This window comes from Pogoniulus pusillus, chromosome 5 (genome assembly GCF_015220805.1).
Source record: "Pogoniulus pusillus isolate bPogPus1 chromosome 5, bPogPus1.pri, whole genome shotgun sequence".
Taxonomy (NCBI): domain Eukaryota; kingdom Metazoa; phylum Chordata; class Aves; order Piciformes; family Lybiidae; genus Pogoniulus; species Pogoniulus pusillus.
The window spans coordinates 10,825,023-10,851,800 of record NC_087268.1 but is presented as its reverse complement, the minus strand read 5'-3'; the positions used below and the strand labels follow the sequence as shown (position 1 = coordinate 10,851,800).

At 37.7% G+C, this 26,778-nt stretch overlaps 1 protein-coding gene across 3 annotated transcripts in view; it reads left to right on the top strand.

Annotated features, from left to right (window-relative positions):
- Positions 1-309: 309 nt before the first annotated feature.
- The window catches only part of TBC1D23 (TBC1 domain family member 23), a 39,276-nt gene continuing 12,807 nt past the window's right edge, over positions 310-26,778 (top strand). For 2 of the 3 annotated variants that reach the window (XR_010302317.1, XM_064143199.1), the window contains exons 1-14: positions 310-823; positions 9,616-9,727; positions 9,959-10,064; positions 12,505-12,709; positions 14,716-14,839; positions 17,052-17,176; positions 17,289-17,332; positions 18,226-18,329; positions 19,095-19,217; positions 21,797-21,889; positions 24,287-24,457; positions 24,672-24,714; positions 25,443-25,552; positions 26,179-26,321. Coding sequence is in view for 2 of the 3 variants with exons in the window: in XM_064143199.1 (XP_063999269.1) it covers positions 780-823; positions 9,616-9,727; positions 9,959-10,064; positions 12,505-12,709; positions 14,716-14,839; positions 17,052-17,176; positions 17,289-17,332; positions 18,226-18,329; positions 19,095-19,217; positions 21,797-21,889; positions 24,287-24,457; positions 24,672-24,714; positions 25,443-25,552; positions 26,179-26,321 (1,547 nt within the window). In the remaining variant the exon portion in view is untranslated. The remainder of the gene's footprint in view (positions 824-9,615; positions 9,728-9,958; positions 10,065-12,504; positions 12,710-14,715; positions 14,840-17,051; positions 17,177-17,288; positions 17,333-18,225; positions 18,330-19,094; positions 19,218-21,796; positions 21,890-24,286; positions 24,458-24,671; positions 24,715-25,442; positions 25,553-26,178; positions 26,322-26,778) is intronic. The other variant, XM_064143200.1, reaches the window with a different exon arrangement.

Below are 26,778 nucleotides of genomic sequence, written 5' to 3'. Positions count from 1 at the left end.
CATACAGTGGTGTTGGGGTTTTTTTTAGGGTATTTTGGCCTTTTGAGGGTGTGGATGAGCAAGGAACCAGCATGACCCAGAGCTTTAGCGTTGTGCTGCCCAAAGTTGCTGGTGTGAGCATTGCCAGTGATTAGAAACAAGAGTTATTGTGTATAGCTTCTCGGTTTCCTCTGGCTTGTGAAGTGCAGCCTGGCACAACACTGACTGCAAGGCGATGTAATTAAATAATCAAAGCTGTACATAGCAAAGCAGTTCACCTTTATGGAAACCGAAAATATTCACGTCTTTTCTGCTAGGAAAACCGATTCCCGAGTCTGTTAGAGGATGGCACCTGCAGCTGCTGGTGGTAAAGTCTTCCTGTACCTCACAGAAGAAGGGAAATCAAAGACAACCTGCAGCAGGGGCAATCCTTCTGGTAGATTCCCCACCACAGCGCCTCGCTTTGCGGCCATCACCGTGAGGGGAAAGCGGTTAGCGCCGCTTGGCCTGGTCCCTTTCGTGAGAGGTCCTACTGAGGAAGAACCCTGTCACAAGCACCACTTTGAGCAGGACGCCCAAGTTGTGCATTAGGGCCCCGCCCCGGCCCCGCCCCGGCCCCTCCGGCAGGCAGGCAGGCAGGCAGGCCGGCCCCCGTGTCGTGCCAGGCTTCTGCGCTTTGCGGCTCGCTCCCTGGCGGGAGAGGCGGAACGGGAGGCGGAGAGTGGCAGCAGAGTGTCGGAAAAAGACCTCCCAGCGCCAGAGTGCGCTTTACGGCCCAGCGGCTGTGCACGTCAACAGCTATGGCGGAAGGGGAAGCGGTGCCGCCGCCGCTGTCGTGCAGCTGGTGAGTTACTGGGGTGCCAGCGTCCTTCCTCCTGCCCCCTTCCCTCTCCTCTGCAGCGGGACCCAGGGGCAAGAGCGGAGAGGAGAGGAGAGGAAAGAGAGAGGAGAAGAGAAAAAAGGAAAGGGGAGGGGTCCGTAGGCGAGAGTGGCCGAAATCTTCCTGCCTGTTCACCGTTTCTCCCGCGCTCCTCCCGGGAAGCGCCGCACTTGGGTGTGGGGCTGAGCCTGTCCTTCACGCTGTAGAGGGGGTTGGGGGTGTCCGTGGTCTCACTGCTGCCGAGCGCATGGCGGGGACAGGGCGGCTAGGGGAGCTCCCTGGGGCGGGGGCAGCCCTTCGCTCAGCAGGCCCCTGCGCATTAGGAGCCTGGGGTGAGCCTCGGGGCAAACCTCTCCGGGTGTACGGCAGTTCCCAGGTCCCGAAAGGGGAAACGCCGCCGTCAAAACAGGGGCGAGACGGGGCAGCCTCTGCTGGTGTCCAGCATGGAGCGAGTCGGTTACTCCAGTTGCAAATGACAGCTTTAGTCAGGGGTAGGAGCTGTTCAGTGTGTGCCTGTCTGCCTTGAGTGGAGTTGCTTTGTTCACTTCAGCTTCCCCTTTTTCTGCCTACCTGCTCGAACACAGGTGGCAACAGTAGGTCCTGTCTTGTTTTCTGAATGATTTTGCTCGCCACCCTCGTGTAGCGTAGCTATTACTTATAATGGATTTTACATTGAACCTCTAGGACAAGAATAGAGTCTATTTCTGGGACATATAGGATCATTTTGATGGTAATAGTGATGTGATTTTAGTATTTGTTGCATGCCTATTCACTTCAGATTGCTGAGGCTTAAACAGGCAATGTGTTTAACCACTGAAGCTGTTCTTCCTGCACTCCACATCTTCGTTCCTGTGCATTTTCACTTTGTTTTTCTCTTCGAGATTCTATATTGCATGTGATGTCTTTTCTTTCTGTGGGTCTGTGCTGCAGCTTTGCTCTTTGTCCTTTCCACGTACACACTTTTCAAACAATATACCTTACAGACCTGCTTTTTATGATCTTTTCCTATCTGATGTTTATGGTTGTAGACTTTATGTGGCAGATTTAAAGTTTCTTGTTAACTATGTTTTAGCCTGGTTTTTGCATTTAGTTGTCTCACTGTAAAGAAGCTAGAATTGACACACATAGAGGAGTGGATAGTATTTGTTCTTTGCCTACAAATACGGCTGTTGTTTCAAACAACTAAATATCATTTACTAGCAGATGAAAATGAATTGGTATAATATTTTTAGCCTGTTTTTTGCTTTTAGTTTAAGATTAAAAATTTTGAAGCCCTTTCTGTAGGTACAGTGATTACAGAGTTAAGGACCTACTCTCATTGATAGTGCAGTCTTGCCACCAAAATAAAACACTGGACAGCAAATAAGAAGCATGTTGAAGTCTCTGGAAAAATACTTATTTCATTACTAATGTTGAAACAGTATTACAGTCTCCTAGAGCACCACAAACTGCTGGAATTTCTCTTGAGTGAGGCACAAGTGCAGACATAGTTTGAAGTATTATTGCCATTCTGACCAGCAGCCTCACAATGTAAATTTGTTACGCTGGCAAATTTGAAGGTGGTCATTAGAAGAGCCTTTTTAAGTCTTTACAGAAACAGTTCAAGAGGTTTATGCTTAAATGTTGCATCTTATAATATGCCAGAATGTATCCTGTTGCTAGAGCTGTACCCTGTGAGTAACATAAAGTTGTGTTTGTGATAGCTTGTTTAGAAGCTTCACATGGCTTTTTGGATTTGTTGTAGTGTTTGGGGTTTTTCTTTTTTAAGCCAGATCCACTTAAATACTTTCTTTTGCATTAATTGATTTAGACTGTTGTCTTGTATACATATCTGAATGCTGTTGAGAAGTTGTAACTTCTAACGTTATCACAGTTTTGAAGTATATAGGATTGTGCAGTAGCATTTAATGTTTAAAAAATGAACAGCTGAAATGTAAAATGTACACCTGATCTCTGTTGGGGACAGAACTCTCATTATTGATTCCTTGTCCTCTATTCAGTTCTTTAGAGGGATTCAAAGGCAGATGTAATTTTGGGTTCAGACTGTGACAACACCTTTAATATCTAGAATCAAGACACACTCATTGACATAAAAATGCCATTTTTGCTTTTTGTGTGTCAATTTGACATGGAGTGCTACTGTAAGTAAGTTGAGGAGAGCATAAAGTAATGATAAGCTAAACCCCTTAGCACCTGCACTGACTGCTTAGTGTTTTGTTTAATAAAACCTAGGAAAATTGTCACTGTCCACTAAAATTTAAAACCAAAGGAAACCAAAAAACCTACTCCCCCCTCATTTATGTATAGAATTAATTGAAAGAGGAGGTTGTCAGTTTTCTCTTCAGTAAGTACAGGGGATTTTGATTTAAAAGTGTGGGGGAAAAACTCTTCCTGACCTTGTTTACTAATGCTATTTTTTTTTTTTTGCTATTTGGCCTCCTTGCAAAAATCAATTTGATACTTTGGAAGATGTGTGTGCAAAGCTAAGAAAGATGAAAAACACAGAGGAGACAGGATGTCTTCAAGGTGTGCTGTAAAATCTCAGTTTCTTGGGTTTGTGTGCTGTTTGACTATGATTTTAGTCAATACAGTACATCTAGCTAGTAGACTGTAGATACAAAAAGGTTGGACTCTTACTGGTTAAAATGAGTGTAGTTGGAAGTTAACATGTTTTTTCCACATTTCACAAGGAAATAAATCATTTGCATGTAATCTGTGTTGTTGAGATTTTCGAACTGATGAAGATATAAATGGTTATTAATTTCTACAATTTTTTTGCAGATATTTAATACTCCAGCTTCAGGGAACCTGATGAAGTAGTGTCTTTTTATTTTAATACCTATACTTTGAAAGTTCAGACATAAACTAAGTAATTATACGTAACCACAGATGGAGTTGTTCCTGTGCATATAATGTTTCATGGATCACAAAATACACTCCAACTACTTCACAAAATAAACTTGTTTTGTCACTAATGTGCTCAGAATCTGGCTTGTTGGTGCTTGGAGCCATAGTATTTCTTCCAAAAGCACACAAACAAACCAAAATCCTTTGCTATTAAGTGTGACATTAACACGTTTCAGGTAAAAATGTCAGTAAATGAAGGTTTTTCTCCAAAATTTCTTTGGAGATTGTTGTTAGTTTTTGATAGAGAACATGCACTTGTGAGTTTCAGTTTAGTAGAGCTTCTTTTTAAGCTTTTTTTTCTGGTAGTCAGGAGAATCCTAAGTTAGAAGTAGCAATGAGGTCATATAAAGCATATAGGAGAAGAGGAGAAGCTTCCATAGATATCTTTTGTGGTGGAAAAGTAGAATGATGACTACAAAAACAAACTGATGTTAGCCATTGACTTAGGAAATTTTCATGAGCTGTGTGTTCACTTCCCCATTTTAAGGAAAGCTTCATTGTGATTATGTTGTAAATCTGTGTACTATTATGAGCTTTTTCGAATAAAGAGCTTTGCTAGAAATGGAGTTTAATTCAACTTTAATAACAAAAATTATCAAACTATATAATCAGTTAGTCCAGTGTAGCACTAACACAATATGCACAGGCAACCCTCATAATTTTGGTGGTAGCACTGTGATACATGTGCCTGTTTTTTTCTTTGCATGCTACATTCAAAACTACATTCAAAGTTTTCAAAATGTGTTTGATGTCCTAGGAGACAACAACTTCATAGAAATTCAAAGTGATTATAATCTTGGTAATGGATCAAGTAGCAGTGTCCTTGCTTCTGATTTAGGGAAAACGGGTGTGATGGGTGAAGCTGTTTAAGAAATTGCTTCTTACTCTGGAAGTTGTTTTCTACCTGTTGGGCTGTGAAAATAATGAATTAGCATTAGACCTGTAACTATCATGCATCAAAGCTTTGGGTTTTCAAAGCGTTTTTCCCCAAAATACAGTTTGACTTGAGGAGCATCTCAGAAGGATCTGCCTTTGCTAATAACAAATAAGCAGATGTGAAGGACTTTAGCAGGTACATTCCAGGCATTATAATCTACTGACTCATTATCATTTCCTTAACACTCTACATATCTTCCCTTGTATTTATAGTTTATTGAAACACTTTGTATTATCTTTTCCCTGCCATTCACATTCCCAGATTTTTTTTTAATCTCTTCATTAGTCTTTATTTGTGATTATTGCCAAGTAATTCAGTCACATAAAAATATTTAAACCAAAATACCCACACAACAACAACAAACCACCAAACAAACAAACCTAAATTCCCCACAGTGGATCCAATTTTAAAGCCTTGAGCTTTTTTGCACATCCTAAGTGATTTAACTAACAGTAAAAATAGAGTTGAATATCTCTGAAGTTATTTACCTATTGACTATAGTATCTATGAATATGGGTATTTACTTGAGACAAATAATAGTAACATATTGCATTATGACATTTAGAATGGTGTGTCATGTGGAAATTAATCTTTCAGACCATGGCTTGGCTATAGGCTGGAGTTCTACACAGCTATCAGATGTTTGAACAACATTTAGAAATAGGCAGTGGCACCATGGCAGAGCAGAAAATAAGGATGTTTAGGTCTGGAGGAAATTGCCTATAGAGTTCTTCATTCTTTCCAAAGTGTGATTATTGTCCATATGAATGATCCTGATTCATTAAAGAGTCATAGCCCTGTTGAATTTGGAAGGGACCTTTGAGGTCATCAAGTCCAATTGCTCACCTGGGGCTCACACTCCCACTACTGCTGCTAAGCCACTAAAACTAAACTATGTCCCTCAGCACCACAGCCATGCATCTTTTAAGTATCTCTGAGGATGGTGATTCCACCACCTCCCTGAGCAGCCTGTTCGTGTGCCTGATAACCATTTCCACGAAGGAATTTTTCCTAGTAACCGATGTGAACCTCCCTTGGCACAACTTCACATCATTCCCTCTTGCCTTCACCTCTAAAGACCAGATTGCTAGCAGTTTCCCAGAATATTTATAGTGCAACAGTGACTGAAATAAGCGAGACACAGACAGTGGGCATGTGTTGAAGTATCAAAATCACATTCAGACTTGGTACTTTGCAAGTTGGTCTGAATAGAGTATTTATTAGCAAAGATTTTTTTCTTGATGCTTAAAAAAAATCTTTCTAGCCTTCCCACTCTTGAGAGTTGATGGACAAGAGGAGTAACTAATTAAATTGCAGTCGAATAATTATTCCCCCCCCCCCTTATTATTTCATTTAATTTAGTGTTGGCAATGCATCATGTCTGTAAAGGATTAACCCACCTAGGGGAGTGGTCTTGAACCTGACCCCAGGTGGTCTTGACCCCTCCACAGGGGGTGGGTCCAAACACTACCATGTGTGGTGGTTTAGCCCACTCCCACTTCCTCCCTTAAGAACCATAAAATCAGGGAGACTTTCTGTTCCTCCCTGCCTCCCCGCTTGCCAGCAATCACCATCCTATTTTCTGCTGCTCTTTGCTTTACCACGTGGCTATCACCCACGAGGTGGACAAACCATTGCCATCAAATCTGGTTGTATTTACACATTTTGTATCTTGTTTTCCCTTCCCTGTACCTTTGAACTTCCCTACCTCATATACCTTTTGTTTATTGTTAAACTTCTTTTAACTTCCAAGTCAAAGTGAGATTATTTATTTGGGTGTGCTTACCTTTCTTTTCTCTACACCTAATTCCTTTTCTTTGGGAAAGAAGGAGGAGAAGGGAAAGGCACCCTATAAATTGTTATTGGTTCTATTAACTCTGTTTGAGTCTTTGGGAAATCTAAATTAGAACCAAGGCAATGTCTTTTCATGTGACAGCTGGGTGTATCCATTATGTGCACTTTAAGGTGATGTAGTAAAACTAGCATCTACCAGTCGTATTTTACAGTGTACATCTTTACAGTGTCTTGTAAGTGACAGGACTCAGGAAAAAGAATTTGCAAATGGTAATATAGGATCAAACAAGCAGGCAAAACACACAGTTGCAGATAACATGTTGAAGTTGATAGTGATGTTGTCCCACAGCTTTTGAAGTACTTGGTAGATGTAATACTTAAAGGTTTGTGAAACTATCTTTGCCAAATGTGGTTTTTGTGATTTATGTTGACATAGTTTAAGTGTTACTTCTCAGAGGATAAGTTGTTTTTTTCCCCTCAAATAATGTTCTTAAAGGGCATTAAAAAAATCCAAATGTTACAGTTTAATACCTGATCATATAACATGTGTGCAGCTGTTGCATTGATTTGAAATCAAGGACCATAGGATTGTTTCAGTTGGAAAAGACCTCTAAGATCATTGAGTCAAACTGTCAGCCTAAACCCACTACAGCCATTAAACTGTGTTCCAGAGTGCCACATCCACACATTTCCTCAACACCTCCAGGGATGGTGACTCCACCACCTCCCTGGGCAACTCATTCCAATGCCTGATCATTATTTCTGTAAAGAATTTTTTCCTGGTTTCCATGTGCTATTTAATGCTTGGTTAATATCTGTATCAACTATTCCTACTTCATGTGCTATAATTGAAAGCCAGCTGTTGCTTTCTGGTCTGTCATACACAGCGTGCACAGAAGCCTGTGATGTGTCAAAGAGCATCTCTCTCTTCAGGCGATGTTTGATCTTGACTTTCATTGAAGTTAGATCATCCCAGAGTCCATGCAGTTCTGCTGAGTGCTGGGTCTCTGTGTGAATGTCCTCAAAACACTGCTTTCTTTTTTTTCTTTTTTTTTTTCCTTTTTTTTTTCCTTTTCAGGGTAAACTGATTTAGTGGTTTAACTACCACAGTGTTGGTTTGTTATGTATATGACTGATCAACAGGATAGATGATGGAAATGCAGCTGTCTTGATTATTCCTTATTGTTGTTTCTGTCTCAGGAAAAGAATAGTCAGTCATGCATGCCGTAGTTCCCTAATAAGTGACCTTTGGGATTTCCTAATATTAAGCAATGTAAGAAAATAAAGCAAGTCAGTCTCTTTGTAAACAGTGCTTACTTTCAATAGCTGCAAAACTATTTTAAGAAAGCTGTTAGTTGTATACCTGAGTGCATACCTGAGATGTGATTTAAAGTGCTACTGAAAAATACTGGCAAAGGAACTGGCCAGTAACAATGCAAGTAAAATGCTTACTCTTCAAACTTGTAAACACTTTGAGAAGCCTAAAGTAAGGCTTGCTTGTTGCATATCGTCAAGTGCATACATCCATTCTCGTGAAATTGAGATTTTAATCTGTTTATCAGAAAAGATGATATTGAGAAACTCAGAAACGTGCATCTTAAGCTTTCAGAAAACCAAACCTGAGAACCTTTATATCAAGGACTTAGCGGTAGATACATACAAATAAAAGTAGGCCAGAGCTCAACATACTATGACTGCATAATATGTAACGTGGAATGATTGAGAGTCTTACTGATAACGCTTCAACATCAGTTACTCCATGTTTGTAAATAGATGTGCTATCCACAAGGAATGCATCTTCATATTTGAATATCTATTCTAGATAAACAGTTGTGTTCTGGTTGTAAACTTCCTGGGTATGTGTCTAACTCCTCAAGTATTTAAGGCAAAGTTCTCCCTAGTATCAGGTGACATAGAGTGAGAGGAAATGGCTTGAAAATGTCCAGGGGGATTTAAGTTGGATATTAGGAAAAATTTCTTTCCTGCAAAAGTGTCAGGCATTGAGACAGGCTGCCCAGGCATGTGGTGGAGTCACTGTCCCTGGAGGTGTTCTAGAACCATGGACATGTTGGGTTGGTGGTTGGTTGAACTCCATGGTCTTGGAGGTCTCTTCCAACTGTAACAGTTCTATGATTCTATGAAAGCCTTTCTTAAGCTGTGTGTCAGAGCTAGTAGAAAACAGTTAAGAGGATACAGTAGGGAAGAATTTCTGCCTACAGGCCATATGTATCACTGTGATTGCTGTTTTTCCATCACTGTGAACCTGGTGTGTTGCCACTGCTCTGCTACATGATACCGAATTTCCTGAAATCATCACATGTAGTTCTCTCATTATTCACAACATGGAACAGCTGAAAGTCAGCAGAATCTCTCAGATTGTGAAGCAGTCATTTCTGAATGCATACCTGCTTATCTATAATGCTTATGATTTTTTCTTGTCTTGTTATGGCAACTTAAATGCCATCCTTTTAATGTCTCATGAATTTGTGTATTTTGCTACTTTGTACACTAACATCTTTGCATATTTTAATTCAGTCTTGCGCACGCATCCATGCGTACAGAACTAGAACTTTGTAGTTGGGTAAATCTGTGTTTGACTAAAGGATCCTTTCCCTTTTCGGGGAAATGTGAAATTAAAAGCTGACTGGTTTAAAGCTTTGAAATGAGTTTTATGTTTTCTACATTGTACGTTGTTTTATTTGAAAAAGCTCCACCATCTAATATAAATGTAACGCTTGCTTTGGATGCATTGTGTGCATGTGAAAATTTGCCATGGAGCTCAACTTGTAAACTACAACCAAATTGGGTTTTTTATGATACATTGTGCAACATTGCCACTGCATAAAAACAAACTAAAGAAAAAGCAAGCCCTGACCTTATTTTTTTCCCTTGTGTGTAAATTGAATCAAATTAGAAGTTGAACAAGCAGCCTTAAAAAGAATAAATAACTTTGTGCAAACACTGATTTTTGGTAATTGCCCGATTGTCTTACAATATACCTTTATCCATGTGTGGGTTTTGCCTGATAGTAACCTCCAGTCTACATCAATTTAAGATAAACCTTGGAAAATAGTATGTAATTAATTCTGAATAAACACATTACATGTCATTATTGTAGGGAAAAAGATCTTGCAGACGCTCTAGAAGAAGGAGGCTGTGATCTGGAAACTGTCAGAAGCATCATTCAAGGAAGGCCATTGCCTGCTGATCTGAGGGTCAAAGTCTGGAAGGTAAATATGAGCTTAAATTAAGAAGCAGGAAATACTCAAAGTTGTGTTTGAATTGAGGTAAATGGCTTAATTATCAGACATCTCTACAGAAGAGATGTAGTACTAAAATTGTAATATGTTGATTCTGTTTTAGAATAATCTTATTTATTGAAATAAATTACTGAGTTCAGTAACTGGGTAACTACATAAGGGCTCCAAAATGTTCAGAGGGTGTTCTATTTTCATTTTCAGATTGCACTTAATATTGTAGGAAAGGGGGACAGCCTAGCATCCTGGGATGGTTCTTTAGACCTACCTGAACAAAGTATCATTCATAAGGATTGCCAAGAGCTAATTGGTAAGTTCTGTTGCATTCAGGATCCTCCTCTATGTGAAAACTTAAGTATTCTCCTTTGGTTTATGCATTTGTCATTTGAATTAACCTGAGTGTTTACATTTTTAAGGAAGATTTGAGGAGGAAAATGACAAAGCTGAGAAAGTCAGAAAGAACTAAGAAAACAGTAGTACTTTGACTCTGGGATAGATGATCTCATGGAATTCTGAAATATTTGCTTCTTAGTGATAGTTTGCATGCTCAGAAAGCTGTAGGAATGAAAAAAAAATTTCATATCTTAAACCAGACACCCTGGTATACTTCAAGGCTCTAATTATCTAATGACTGGTTCTTAATCTGAAAAGCTGATGTAGGCACAAAATGCATATAACCTTTCAGGGAAGAAGTATTTTGGACTTCAAAAACTATTCCTACAAAACATATTTTCTTTTAATAGTGCTCTCAGCAAAAAATAAAGGTGGTGTTTGTGAAAGCAAGATGCTGCCATGACATTGGAAAGAATATTCCAGTATGTCTGTAAGGAGCTGCCACAGGATGTGGTTGGCAGCTCATCACAGAAATGGCCAAATCTATGACACCGTGAACAGCATTCACACCAGTAATCAGGTGATGGAGTCAGTGCTGAGTTGTAAATTGTGATGCTTCAACTACCTGAAAGGGCATTGTAGCCAGGTGGGGGGTGGCCTCTTCTCCCAGGTAACCAGCAATAGAACAAGGGGACACAGTCTCAAGTTGTGCCAGGGTAGGTATAGGCTGGATATTAGGAAGAAGTTCTTCACAGAGAGAGTGATTTCCCATTGGAATGGGCTGCCCAGGGAGGTGGTGGAGGCACCGTCCCTGGGGGTCTTCAAGAAAAGACTGGATGAGGCACTTAGTGCCATGGTCTAGTTGATTGGATAGGGCTGGGGGATAGGTTGGACTGGATGATCTTGGAGGTCTCTTCCAACCTGGTTGATTCTATGATTCTATGATTACTGGTCATGCTTTAGTTTATTCTTGCACAATTTAAAGTTAAGGTTTTAAAATACAGTTCTATGTTTTATAGCTCTACGATCTAGTAGACCTTATTTTCCATCTCTGTCTGCCATGTAAAGAAAGCAGGGAGGAAGGCCAGGGAGATTTCCATTGTAATGTTAAATCATAGAGTCTTTTCACTGTGGCAAAAAGATGGCAAAAAATTGCAATTGGTATTCATGGCATACAAAATTAAGCACTTCAACGTCTGTTAGTTCTCCTGTCTTTATTGGCAAATACCTTGTGGTTGGTAAAGGTATTAAACTGATTGAAGTAATAAATGTGAAGTCAGTCCAGAGTGAAGGAAGGTTATATAGATATTTCAGTTTTGTGTTGGACTAAATCTCTCAATAGTTTAGCAAAGCATGTAGTATCCAATATTTAAGGTAAATATTCCACTTTATGTACTATTTTATTTTCCTGAGAGGTAAAGGGAAAGGTAGTGCCAAATATGTGGCTTTGTGGAAAAGTATTAAACATTTCAGTAGCAGGAATTTTATTAACAGTGATAAGACTCATAGATTCTTATAATCGAAGGGGGAAAATATTTGTTAGAACTTTAATGATGCTGTCTTCGCCCAGCCCAGGACAAAAAATGGTTATTCCTCTTTTTACTGTAAGTCAATTTAACTGCAGTAAAATAGATGTCATCTGAATGGATTAAAGCAAATTTATTGCCAAAATATGTAATTCACAAGTGTACTTCAATATTAGATTTTTACATTTTAAAATCTCAATAGATGTTTGATAGTAAAGTGAAAATTGTATGAACTTACACAAAATTCTGGTTTCAATACAATCTGTATAATAAATACCAATATATTTGACTGTAAGTAAGCCAAGTAGTGCTTTCTTCACATGGAGGAAGACATTATTTGGTGTATAGTGTTGATAGGTTTCAGTATATCTTGGATTCATTGTCTCAAATGAGGTGGATGCCTGTATTTTACCTGAAGCATTCTCAGCCTTAAGAGTCTGTGCTGAAAGATGGAACTAGTGAAAGATGCTTTGTAACTATGGCCTGAAGTTGTGCCAGGGAGATTTGGGTTGGATATTAGGAAAAATTTCTTTACTGGAAAAGTGGTCAGGTGTTGGAAAAGGCTGCACAAGGAAGCAGTGGAGTCACTGTCCCTGGACATGTTCTAGAAATGTGTATATGTGTACGACTATCGTGGAGTTTGGTTGGAGATTGAATTTAATGATCTTAAAGGGCTTTCCCAATCAAAACAATTCTGTGATTCTATAAAACTTAAACATTGTGCATGTATCCAACTCGATAATGACAACAGCTTAGAAGTGGTTAGCTTCATACTCTAATTACAGAACTTCCTCCGACCCCTCTCTATCAGTGCAATTATGCTATGAAACAATCTCATGCAATTTCTTTGAAAAGCCATTAATACACTCTATATTTCTATGCCTATTTCAGACCATCTGTCAGTGCCAGAAGAGGAGAAGTCAGTATTGCTTTTGGATATTGAGTCTGTTATTACATTTTATTGTAAATCACGTAATGTTATATACAGCTCTTGCCTCGGCTGGATACATCTACTAAAACCTCTGGTGCACCTTCGTTTGCCACGCAGTGATTTGTACAACTGCTTTTATGCCATCATGAATAAATTCATTCCAAGGTAAAACTGTCTTTGTTTTGTCTGTGTACTATTTTTGTCAGCACTAAAAGCATATTCTGAAAGAATGTACATGTCTGTTTCAGCTAGGGTATCACTGTTTGTAGCAATTACCAAATTCCTCCCTATGGTAATAAATTGAATCATCTTTAAATATATGTTGATGTGAAGTGCAGGAGATTATTGAGTTGGTTTAAGAGGTAAAAATCAAGTTTAGCATATGACTAATGTGGAGTCATCATGTCTGTTGAAGAACAGCTGTCATTTCGTGCAGTGTCAAAAGTACTTGTTTAACTCATATATATTTTGTGAAAGCTCTTTACTTTCCTAGCATTTTTGATAGCTAAAACCCTTCTGTACCTGTCACTTCAAAGTACTTCAGAAGCACTAATTAAGTCTCAAAATCTCTGTATAAGAAGTAATGGATGCTTTCCCTGTATTATTTGAGTTGGGACTGAACTGATCTTTTTTTAAGTTGCAGATTTATTAATTTGTTTTAACTAAAAAATACAGAATTGAAAGCTTTCTTGCTGTTACAGATGTGCTCTTACTAATTTTTTTTAAGTTCAAGTAGCACTGTGGCAGTCCAGCAAGACTACAGAATTTTTCTTGTTAAGATCTTCTCAAGTAATGTATGGATAGTTTGTAATTAAAGATCTTAGTCTGATTCCCTGGAGATTCCAGCTGAGCTACTGGATGTATGACCAGAATATGAAAAGTACATGCTTGGTGTTGAGGCAGGAAACATTTATCAGTCCTGAGACTTGACTCAGGTTGTGTCCATTTTTGAGTTAAAATACTTTTGGGCTTTGCAAATTGCTTGGAGACGCTGGCATTACGGTCACATAACTCATGTACTTTCAGCCACAGAAGGCTTATAGAGTGTCTAGTGTTTGACTTCTCTTTTAACCTAGGTGATGTTTCAAGTAGATGTGGAGAGTTTTTCTTTCTCCTCCCCACTGTCCATACAAGAGTGAAAAGCAAATATAGTAGACTTGGGTTTTTCCACTTAGATCAGTTTGGTCTTGATTTGGCATTGGACTGCTGGACTGCCGCTACTATTTGATAAAAGTTTTGGGTTTGCTCTTTTTGTTCTTTAAATCATACAGGGTTGTTTTGTTTTTTTACATTAGTTTTCTCCATTTTTGTAACTAATTAAAATTTGCTATAACAGAATGTTGAGAACAGGTGATGTAAATACATAGCAAAACCTGGGTTTGCTCTTTTTTTTATTTTAGGTAGGTGAGGGTTTGTTATTTTTACCTTGGCAACACTGTTACCTTTCAAGGCTTTTGATTTCAAATATCTTGTGGATTACCTTTAATATTAAGTATCTTTTTTATAACCTATTTTTCTTGTCTTCCTGCTTTTCCTCTATGATTATGAGTTTTTTTAACTCTTCAAAGTGGACAAAGAGTTAATATTGAAGTCTTAAGTCATTAGTATGTGTGGGGACCATGAGTAGAATTAAAAACTCTAACACATGCTGGGGTAGAAAGTTTTTTGTGCAAGAGGTTTTAAGGTACTAAACTAATTAAAAATCTGCAAATAGGTGATAGAAGTGTATTGTGCCTCAGGGACCACAAGAGAGAAGCTCATTACATCTGCTTAAATTACAGTGTTGCCTCTAACAGAGGACAGAAATAAGTTTCATTTTTTCATTAAAACAAGGTTTGCTTTTTAGCAATAACATTGATGCAATGTTAAACATGTTTTACTATTTATTTGTTTTGCTGTGCTATATTTGTTTTGAGTGTTTCTGTATTATATACTCTATTTATTGGCAGTATTTTGTGCTTTCTTCTGTCTTATAGTGGAGTTTTCAGTTTCTGTGGGGCTTTTGGTTTTTTTGTTTTTGGGGGGGGGTTTATGCTCTTAGGACAAGTTGACTTGATCAATCCCTATGAATTGAACAATATAGGAAATTACATACAACTACATTACTACTGTAAGTCTGACAAGTGGAATATTATGGGAGGTTTTTGATCATTTTCACTGCTACTTTTCAGAGATTGTTTTATGAAGGGAAGACCATTTCATCTATTTAGACTGCTTCTTCAGTACCACGAACCTGAACTCTGCTCTTTTCTTGATACTAAGAAGATGACTCCAGACTCATATGCACTCAACTGGGTAATAAAGTGAAAGTAGGGAAACGTAATGAAAAATCAATTTCTGTTTAAATTTAAGTACATATTGCCAGTTTCTGGAAGAGTAGTACAAGATGAGAACTACATATACTGTTTTAATGTAGTGAGGGGTTTTTGTCTTCAGTTGTTTAACATAAGGTGTGAGATCTTTTTAACGTCAGACTTTTGTTTTACTGGATGTTAATTGAGCCTAATGTTAGCAACTACTTAAAATAAGTAAGAATGAGAGCAACTGACATACTGAAAACAAAAACAGTCTTGATGTTAGTTGATATAGTGGGCAGCTGTATGTTTGTAGATACGATCAAACATCAGCCTAAGGAGTCTTTTAAAGTCAAATTAGCAATCACGTTTAAAAACTGTGTGCTAATAGATGTGGTTGACTTCCTCATATGCCTTTTTTAATTTAGGCATGTATATTTTACAGCTCTTCCAGAATTGGTCATTTCTTCCTCACCTTAACTTCAAAACTGCAGGTTGTGTGTGCCTTAATTTTTTTTTTAATATAGTTTGCTTAGCAAAACTCTGACAGAACAGCAAAATTATCATATTTCAACGGTGTTTAGTATATGCAAGACAAAATCATGATACAGTGCTTACAGAGGTAGTGTCTTTAAATTAATAAAGAAAACTGTATGACACATGAACCCTTCTAGGCTTGTCCAGATTTCAGCTTGAAGGGAACACCAATCGAGACAAAACCACAAAAAGACTCTTCTTTTATACCTATTGACTTTATAATTTTTATTGGTTGGAGCTCTGTGTACTTTCAGTTGAAGAAATAAGACTGGAGTTAATTTTTAAACTGCAAGGTCTGCATTTTTGTGTGTATTAAATAAGATTTACCAATATTAATATAAAAATGTGTTCAGTAAGAATTCCTGTATTCTCAAAATCTTTTCTTTTGCCAGTCATAAACCCACAAAATGAATGTAGTCCTTTTTTTCACTACCAAATCTCCCTTTGAAAATGTAATTTTCCTTAGTTAACACAAACTTCAAAGAAATTGTTTATTAAAAGTTTAGTGATTCATTAGGGGAAAAGAAATCTTTGAAAGGAGGAAGGGAAATGGGATAATTTGATGCTTGTCCTCATTGTCATGTTTTCTGATATACAATCTTAGAAAAAAAAATGAAGCTTCACTTCATATTATGAGATTACATTAAAATCCCTTGTTTAGTCAGTAAAAAAACTTTGTGTATATGTGTGTATATGTATGTATAGTATATATGTATGATGTTTAGAAATACACACATATATGTATTTCTGATGTTTTGAAATACATAAGCAGTGTTCAGAGACCTGTCATTGCATCCTTCAAGGATATTTTGTTTTCAGTTGTGTTTGGTTCAGAGTTGGATAAATCTTCTTACTTTTTGTTACAAAAGTATACTCTGAAGTAGTGTTTAAACCCAGAAACAGCTTTTGAAAGCTGTAGCTCTGTTGATACAGGATTTGTATGCATCAGCCATTTCATTCAACCCCCAGTGAAGCCAGCTGGTGTGCATTTGAGTTAGCTGTGCTTGCAAATACTATCTGGCACATACGAGAAGTTCTTACATTTTCTGTTATCCACTTGGAACTTTGCGTATCAGAGGCAGTATTTTTAAATGGAAACAGGCAAACAGTTTGTTAAATGATAATGAAAATATTCTGGTGCTTGCAAATGGTTAATTAGCCATAACTCAGTGTAATATTAAGTGATATTGTCAAACTAATGTGCAACCATGTTCAGTTAACTTTGTTCTGCTGTGAAAAATAAAAAGAATGTTGTTTACAGGATCTTTTCAAAGTCCTATTTGCTAAGCTAGTTCAGTGCTACATTCTTTTAGTATTGTTTTGTTGGTATAATAGGTATTGGGCAGTGGCTGTGAGCTAAGCAATATTCCAGTCTGTTTGTTTTATCTCTGGTTGAATTTGCAAGCTGACAACGTACAGCTGAGTATGCCTTCACACTAGGCTTATTTATTCATGGACAGTCTATATCAATCCAAACAATTCTGTGATGCCACTGCTGCACTGTTCCCATAATTGCTTGTGAGGGTAGAGCCATCCTTCAATACATGTTGCAAATACATATTTTAACATAATTTTGTTGAGTTGTTTTCTTTTTAGCTGTATTGTAACTGTGTTAAAAAATGTCAAGACTGTTCTTGGTTATTGCTTTCTCTCATGTTGTTTTTCAAATTTTTTAGCTTGGAAGCCTCTTCTCATATTACTGTTCAGCTGAAGTCACTCAGGCAATATGGGATGGATACCTACAACAAGCAGATCCATTTTTTATTTATTTCTTAATGTTAATCATCCTTGTCAATGCAAAGTAAGTGTGTAGTTAATTCTTTGGGACCTTCCTCTTTGGCACAGTTTCAATCCCCTTTCTTGGATTTTGGTTTGACTAACATGATCTATGCCTATCACTTTACTATTTTCAGAGATGTTATCTTAGCACAAGAATTGGATAAAGAAGAAATGATAAGTAAGTACTCATGTAACTAGTGAAATATTTACCATATAGCATAATCTACATTGATTACTTCTAATTGATAAATAACTAAATTATTTAACTACTTCCCTGTGATTTTTCTCATTTATGAATCCTCTCATCCACTAATTCCTTTCTTAGTGTTCTTTTGCTGCATCACATTTGCTCTGTTTGTTCTTCCCTTGTTTTTCCTTTGAGCATTTTCACATCTAGTTTTGTACTTCAGTTTGGATTATTTGAAATAATCACCATATTTCTGAGCCCAGAATAGCAACTTTCAAATCCTTCTTTACCTCTACTACACTTGTTGCATTTTGCCAAGTATTATCTTTGTATGCACTTGATTTGAGCCTACTTCATTGTTCTTGTTTAACCTCCTGTTTTTATAGAAATTATGCTAAATTTCTTGTGACACAGTTTCACCTGCCTTTATTTTTTTTAATATGCCATCATACAGTAATCTTTCAGAGGTTAAAAATTTGGGTGATTGCAATTTTGTCTTTGCTATACTGCAGAGCTACACCCTTGTACCATCCTGGGCATGTAACAATATTACTGCCAAAATACTCTGTTTTAGAAGATTCTCTTGCTCAGCCCTTTTTAGAAAAGGCAACTAACTTACTATTGCAAATGAAAGCTAAAACATTACAGAGGTAAGAATGTGGTAAAAAATAATTTAGTTGAAGATTTGAAAATAGTATATATTTCCTATGGATAACAAATATTTTCTGTATCTTCTCTTTCCTCCTGGAGAGTGAATCAACGTTCATGGTTAGTCAACAAACTCAGTTCTCCTGTGCCTTATTAAAAATAAGTTGGATTATGATGTTGGTGGTTCTTTTCCATGTCTGAAATAATGGTGTAATTGTGTTGTTTATGTACCTCAGAATTCTTAGAAACTTCACCAGCCAATCTCAATTTAGAGGATATAGAAGATCTCTTCTCCTTGGCACAGTATTACTGTAGCAAAACTCCAGCTTCTTTCAGGAAGGTAATAATGACAGAGTAATTTTGAGATTCTTTTTTTGGTGACTATTTAAGCTCTTGCTGGCATAACTTTAGATATTTCATTGTGTTGTGTTTTTAAACTATGTTTTCATGGTGTTACTCTGGTGCTATTTACTGTTAGGGTGTTTGAAAGATAAGAAGGTTACGTCAAGCATGTTAAAGAGAAGAGTCCTTGCAATATTCTTCACTTCATGACTGATGACATTTTGGAAACTAGGTTCTTGTGAGAACTGATGAAGCAAAAATGCCATGCTGACACAACCACATTGTAGTAGACAGGATTTCTAGCTGTACCTGCAACCATAAACAGGACAGTCACTTACTAGAAAAAGCTGTCATCACCTCTGCTGTTCCTGCAATAATCTTACTCAAGATACCCAATTTCAGTGAATTAATGAAGTATAATTAATGGATAGTCATTACTTTTGGCTTCTGTGTGCTTTCCCTGGTATGTGTAGACAGGTATGCAATTTTTGGGGGCGAGGGGAACAACTGAAAAAGAGTTATTTTGTCATGTTGGCACGATGAGTGGTGAGTGTACTGGAAGATCAAGCCTTGCCACGATTTGCAGAAAGAATTTCAGTTAAAAGTTTGATGACTACAGGGATAAGACACACATTTATCAGGCTTAATGTTTGTGATATGGTGGATGGAGTTTTACCTTAACATTCACATCTGAAAACAGTGGCTTGGGTTAACTTGCGGGTTTTTAAGTGTTTTTTATTCCCTTTCCTTCTTGCTTTATTAGGACAACCACAGTCTCTTTGGCAGCAGCTTGCTGGGCCTCAAAGATGATGATACAGACTTGAGCCAGGCTCTCTGTCTAGCGGTTTCTGTGTCTGAGATTCTTCAAGCAAATCAGCAACAAGGAGTCAGTATACTGCATTTCTGTTAATTCTTTTTTACCCTGCAGTGTTGTAGAAAGGGAAAAGAACTGCTGCTTTGTATATTCAAAATATGTCAAGTGCTAACAGCACAAGTGAACATTTGCTATTTTAAGACAAAGTTTTCTTGCCTTGAAGTTGTCTCTGTTGTAGACGATTTACTGACTGCAGTGCTTTTGTGCTGTAGTAAATGAAGCTTAATACAGCTGTACTGAATGTGAGGAGTGTGAGCTTAAAAGTAGTATCTCACTAATTTGAACTCCTTTCCAAATGTAGCTATTGTAAAGGAAAATTTTATAACCACAACTCAGTATCTTTGAGAAGACTCCGTTACAAACAGCTGTCTTATCAATGAAAGGTTTGAACAACAACAAAAGTATTTCTAGGCTATTTCTGTATTAGTTAATTGCAGGCATACTTAAATGTAGGAACTTCACTTAAATTATTTAAGGCAAATATATGGATAATAGTGTAGCTAGATTACAGTGTTTCTTATTGGTTACTGGCTTTTCATGGAATAATAGAATTATTCAGGTTGGAAAAGATCCCTGGGATCTTCAAGTCCCAACAATTGACCCTACTCAACAAAGTTCACCCATAAATCATATCCCCAAGCACCACATCAGAATGACCTTTAAACACATGACATAATCACAGAACACCCAGTGATGATGGCTCAACAGCCTCTCTGGGCAGTTTATTCCAATGTCTGACTACCCTTTCTGTGAAAAAAAAATTCCCAATATCCAGTCTAAACCTACCTCTTGCAGTTTGAGGCTAATCCTTCTTGTTCTATTGCTAATTACCTGTGAGAAGAGACCAGCAGCAACCTCTTTTAAAACTTTCAGGTAGTTGCAGATAACAAAGGGATCTACCCTCAGCCTCTTTTTTCAAACTGAACAACCCCATCTGCTTCAGTTGCTCTTCTTAGGATTTATTCTCCAGGCCCTTCACCAGCTTCATTCCTCTCCTCTGCACTTCACCACCTCAACGTCTCTCTTGTATTGGGGTGCCCAAAATTGGACACAGTACTCAGGGTGTGGCCTCACCAGAGCTGAGTACAGGGGAACAATCACCTCTCTACTTCTGCTGGACACAGCATTTCTAATATAAGCCAGGATGTCATTGATCTTGGCCACCTGGGCACACTGCTGGCTCATATTAAGCTGCTCATCAGTTAGAATCCCCAGGTCCCTTTCTTCTAGACAGCTTTCCAGCCACACTTCACCAAGCGTGTAAGCCCAAGTGCAGGGCCTGGCACTTAGCCTTGTTGAACCTCATCTTCTTGTTCCATCAACTATCCAAGTCCCTCTATAGAGCCTCCCTACCCTCATGCAGATCAACACTCACCTAACTTGGTGTTGTCAGCAAACTTACTGATGACACACTCTGTCTTTATCAATATCATCAATAAAGATGTTAGATAGAAGTGATCCCAACACTGAAGTCCTGAAGAACACCACTCATGACTGGCCACCAGCTGAATTTGACTGCATTGACCACCACTATAGCCAGTTTCCAGGCAGACCTCAGTTTTATAGTATCATAGGATGGTTTGGTTTGGAGGGGACCTCAAAAATCATCTAGTTCAAACACCCTTACCATGGGCAGGGACACTTTCCACTAGATCAGAATGCTCAAGGTCCCGTCTAGGTCTATGCTCTTCCAATTTCAATCCATTCTTCCTCATCTTACCGTTACAGTTCATTGTAAAAGTTCTTCAACAGCTTTCATGTAAGCCTATTCAACATGCATTCCTGTTTTTTTGGTTTTATTTTTCCCTAGTGCAAGCATTTCTTTATATTGTGTTTTAAGTCAGTGGCATATGAAGGTATCTGTATGTGATGTGTTGAGTAGCAGTGGAGCGTTGAACTAGAACTTCAAAGTTGTCTCTTCTGGTATCTTCTTGATATGTATCCACATATCCCCTGTATTTCTTCTGTACATATCCCCTGTATTTCTTCTGTACATATCCCCTGTATTTCTTCTGTACATATCCCCTGTATTTCTTCTGTACATATCCCCTGTATTTCTTCTGTACATATCCCCTGTATTTCTTCTGTACATATCCCCTGTATTTCTTCTGTACATATCCCCTGTATTTCTTCTGTACATATCCCCTGTATTTCTTCTGTACATATCCCCTGTATTTCTTCTGTACATATCCCCTGTATTTCTTCTGTACATATCCCCTGTATTTCTTCTGTACATATCCCCTGTATTTCTTCTGTACATATCCCCTGTATTTCTTCTGTACATATCCCCTGTATTTCTTCTGTACATATCCCCTGTATTTCTTCTCAGTAGAGAGACATAATTCTGCTCTAGTGCACCTGGGTGATCCTTTCCAATGCACAAGCTGATATATTAATGGGTAATCACTACTAGAATACTGTTCAGGTTTGTACAGAATTCCAGATGAATCAAGTAAGATTTCCCAATACCTGTTAGCCTTTTGAAGGGATTCCTGTAGTATTTGGATTAGTATTGAAATATAATTATGTACTTTCCCATAAATAATTACACTACTTAAAAATATTTAACAAGCAAAATCTTTCTCTTTCAGGAAGGAGTAAGGTTCTTTGTAGTGGACTGTCGTCCTGCAGAGCAATACAATGCTGGGCATTTATCAACAGCATTTCATTTGGACTCAGATTTGGTTCGTATGCTTTTTGTTTCTTTACTGGCTTTTGGATCCTAGTAAGGGAGAAGCATGTCTGTCTGGAAACTCTTGCTTGTGGACTGCAGTATTTATTCAATGAAGTTTCAAAATTCAGCTTCTCTGAAAGAGATTTGAGAAACTCATTTTGCTGAGACCTTTAGCCCTTAATGGCATTAGAATTTGAGATTCCAGACTTCCTATTCTTTGTTTAGAACTAGAAAGCTATACAGGCTGAAGACTAGACATTGGAGGAGAAATCTCTTTTTAGCATCATAATTTCTAACGACAGTTGCCATTAATTTTAGCAAGTAGAATTTCTCTTTCTCCAGCCAGTTTCACTGCAGCCTCTTTGTGAGGAGCATCTGTCTTGAAAAAGGATTTGATTGCTCCTTTCATTTTTTTTTGCAGTACAGTACGAGACTAGTGCATTAATTTTGGGACCAAGATATACTACAGACTAATTACTTTAAGATTTTGCTGTACTTTCCATTTGATTATGAATTCCTAATTGAACTTTCAATTACATTTTTTTCTCTGTCCTTTTTTTTTGCCAGACCACTTATGCTTCAGTGGGCTTACAGTGTCTTCTTCCCTTCTAGATTAACCCATTTACTATTTCACTCCAAGCAGTTTTTGGATGCTGCATGGAATGGTTTCTATATAAATATCCTTGAAAAAGCTTTTTTACCTTTCCTAGTTAAGAAGTTCAGTCCTGACATCTATGCCTCTCTGATGAAAATGATAGCCAATATTATTTGTGTAAGTGTAATTATATAGGAGAGAAAAGAAGGCTGAGGCAAGACCTTCATGCTCCCTACAGCTGCCTGAAAGGAGGGTGTTAGCAATATGGGTTCACTCTCTTCTCCCAAGTAACAAGCAATAGGACAAGAGGAAATGGCTTCAAGTTGCAACAGGGGAAGTTTAGGCTGGAAAAAATTTCTTCACAAAAAGGATTGTAAGGCACTGGAATAGGCTGCCTAGGGATGTGATTGAGTCACCGTCCCTGGAGGTATTTAAAAGACTTGTAGATGTGTCACTTAAGGACATGATTAGTGGTGAAGAATTGACAGTTTAAGATTTGCATTTGGACTCAAGGATCTTCTCCAACCTAAACAATTTCATGATTCTGTGATATAGTGTTCTGGGTTTATAACCTAGATGACAAATTATTTAGGGTAGGTGTCCTTCTGCTAGCCTTAATTGAACATCATAATAAAGTGGAAACAAACAAATTATTAAATAGTTTTTAAAAGCTAGTAATTTATGAAAAATAATGTTCAGAAAGACAGTTGTTAAATTAGATAGGTTTAGTTGGTATTTAAATTACATACTGGAATTAAATTCTGCAGTGTGTATCAGTTGGTATAGTTAGAATACTTCATGAATCATGCTGGATGGATGTCATGAGCTCTCTGGTTTTAGAAATTTAATGCCAAGAAAACGTTGTAGGAAATAATCTTTGAGACAAAAAGCCATTAATGGAACTTCAGTGCCTGTTATACACTTCTTTGTGTGAAGTACACACAGTTTACTTTGAGGGAAAGCAGTGGGGAGAAACCACTGTGTAATTCATCTCAGTCTTAAGTAGAGGAAGTAGTGAGATGTAGTCTTTGTAATAAAACAGCAACATTTTGCCCTAGGAAAATCCCATTTAAAATTCAGGTTGACTTACAGGTACACGACCTAGCCATCAGTTACTTTGTATTTCCTGTAATTCAAAGTAAAGGCTAGATAATGAGAATTCTCCCCTCCCCAGTATCCTGTTACCATGTCAACATTTCCTTATTAATTTAAATAAGTGCCTTCCCTTGCTTTAAAATTTCTGCTTTTTTGGAAAGCCTTTGTTTCTCCATCTCTTTTGTATAACAGCTTATTAGTTTGCCTTGCATAGTGGGCCTTCAGGAGACTGCAGCCTTAACTTTTTGAGAGTACTGAGAATCCTAGATATCTCTTTCTACTCCGAATTGTCCTTTTTTTCCCCAGAACATGTTAAATAAATGAGAAATACTTATCAGGGAGACAGAAAGAGGAGGAGAAAGTTTGAAATGTGTCCTGCTCAGTCTCAGGGAAATCTGGAGATCAATCCCTTAGCCATGTCCCATCTTAATGCAACATGAAAGTTGCAAACACTTTTTTCCCCACTATTCTTTGGGGTCTGCAAAAATAAACTAGCAGATGTTATTAGCTGTATTTCTCTCCTGGGGAGAGCAAAGCAAAGTGAGGAAGGAAAGGACCATTCTCAACGTTCTTTACATAACATGAGGTCTAGGCTGTCTTTTTTTTCTGCATATGTGCCTTGTACAGTGCAGCATAACCAATTTTAAACTTTTTGTCCTTTCTCAAGTTGTGTTGCAGTGTGTTGGTGTCAGTCAACACTTTTCATTTGCTCCACAGATGCTTCAAAACCCATCAGAATTTGCACAGTCTGTAAAATCCCTGTTAGAAGCACAAAAACAATCTATCGAGTCTGGTTCCGTAGCTGGTGGGGAACACCTCTGCTTCATGGGAAGTGGTAGGGAAGAAGAAGATATGTATATGAACATGGTGCTAGCACACTTCTTACAGGTACAACTAATTTGTTATTGACTTCAATAGCTTTTTAAAATAGCTGTAAGTGTATTTGTACATATCATTGATAATGACAAAATATTTTCTCCATAAAACCTTGATCTTACTCAAATGTACAGGTTTTATGAAATTCAACTGTGTTTCATTAATGTACTTGCAAAACTTAATCCATGGATGTTTCCTTCAACTAAAAATATCTTTTCTATTGCAGAAAAATAAGGAGTATGTAAGCATTGCCAAAGGAGGATTTATGGGTAAGGTTTTTAATAATGAGCTTTGGCTTGAGGAAGATTGGTATCGTAGCTCTGTTGATACTTCTACTAGTCTTTGGCTATAAATCAGCTAAATTCATAGCAAATAGGTCTTGTTTGTTAGGCTTTTGTTTCATGTAAGTCAGCACTGGTTGTGTAAATCAACATTTGTGGTTAACTGTTATGACTTACCCATATCCCTGAATGATGAAAAAATAATACAGGAACTGTACAGGAAGGGGAGGAAATTCTCTTTTTCTTCTAACTTACTCTTGGGGTTTAGCCTCTGAAGATTGCAGATCCATATAAAGATTCTACTTCCTAGTTACTATCAATTGTCATTGTATTTTCATAAATCATCAGTTCATAATTCTTCAGTTCATGTTACTGGAATCAGGCTCTACAACAGTGAAGAGATCTGTGCTACAATATAAGTTAAGATGCATTAGTAGTCAATGTGTGCAGTGTCATAACAGCTATGTTTAGAATCAAAGCAGAGATTTATTTTTAGTAGCTGCTGTATTTTAACTGCTTTCTTTACCAAAATAAAGGTTATGCTAATGCCTTTGTACTACTGAAAGGAAAGCCAAGGATGCTTATAGAATTATTCTGAATTTATCTCTTTTATTGAATTGTATGGAGCAAAAATTGTTACTGATTAGTCTTGGGATATACAGTACAGTACACTAATTTCAGTGTAGTTCTGAGCATTTTTAATGGCCCTTTAACAGCCCTCCAGCAGCACTTAGCAGATATCAATGTGGAAGGACCAGAAAATGGATATGGCCACTGGATCGCTAGTACCTCAGGCTCAAGAAGTAATACAAACTCTTCTGTTGATGTAAGTGAATTTTAAGCTGAAGTGATATAGTACAATGGGGGCCTCAGGTGTGTTTCATATCCCTCGTTCTATTCTGTAAAATGTCTTAGTCAAGTCATGATTGCTTTCAGTTGTGTGTTTAATTTCAAATCATAATCACCATCTAGTTGGAAACTACCTAAATATTTTTATCCTCTTGAGAAGAAGAAATTGTAAAGAAGAACTTGCAGCAGCATCTCTAAGTAATGGGCAATTCTTTTCCTGGCTCTTCTTCACTGTGGGAATGAATTGGTATACAACTGGCACACGGTTTCATGGGAGAGCTCAAAATTGTCTCTTTCCTGCAGATTGTATGTTGTGTGTAGAATTTAGCTTCTAATTTGGATACAGCTTACCAGTCACAGAATTCCCTGCTCTGGATTTTCATAGTAGACCATCCAGTAATAAGATATGTGAAGCTTACTTTTGGATCACTTTTACCTTAGACACATATCCTTGATGTAAATCTGGAAGAATAGTTAATGCTGTGATTATTGTTCTGCTAAAAAGCATATTGCTATTTTGTAGTCTACATTCTTTCTTAATAAACTGGAAATGATAGAATATTGTATTTATGTGATTAATCCTGAGAAGATTTACTTTTACAGGGCGATTCTCCTAATGGTTCAAGTGATGGAAAAGGAGTGAAGTCCCTGGTAAATAAAATGACGGTTGCTTTGAAGACTAAATCTGTGAATGTGAAAGAGAAAGTCATCAGTTTTATTGAAAATACATCTACTCCAGTGGACAGGTGAGTCATTTCTTGTGAATTAGCAGTAAGGAGTGTCTTGCTGTTTTGTAAATAGCTGTGCTAATTGGGAAAAAAGTTACCTTCCAGTTTCAACTTTCAGTTTCCTACCCCTATCCACCTTCCAATTTTATCATGACAGTCATCCTACTGTGCTGCCTTGGTCTTGCAAGGCCGATGTGAGCAGCCTTTTCTTCTGAAAATTTACCTAAGATTTGTTACTGCGTGGTTAGTTTGGCTTAAAATGTCTCAGTTCTGCATTCAGCCTAAAAGTCAGGCACAATTTCACTTCTATTTCAGTTCCTCCCCATCCTGACTCTAGCGGAATGGGTGAATTACAGAAAGATCCTGGATGGTGGTTTTTGTGGTCTGGTTTTGTTCTATTTTGATGTTGTTGTGTTTTTTTTCCTGTCCCATCTTGGGAAGCTGATCTTGAAGAAAAATTAAGTAGTGATGTACA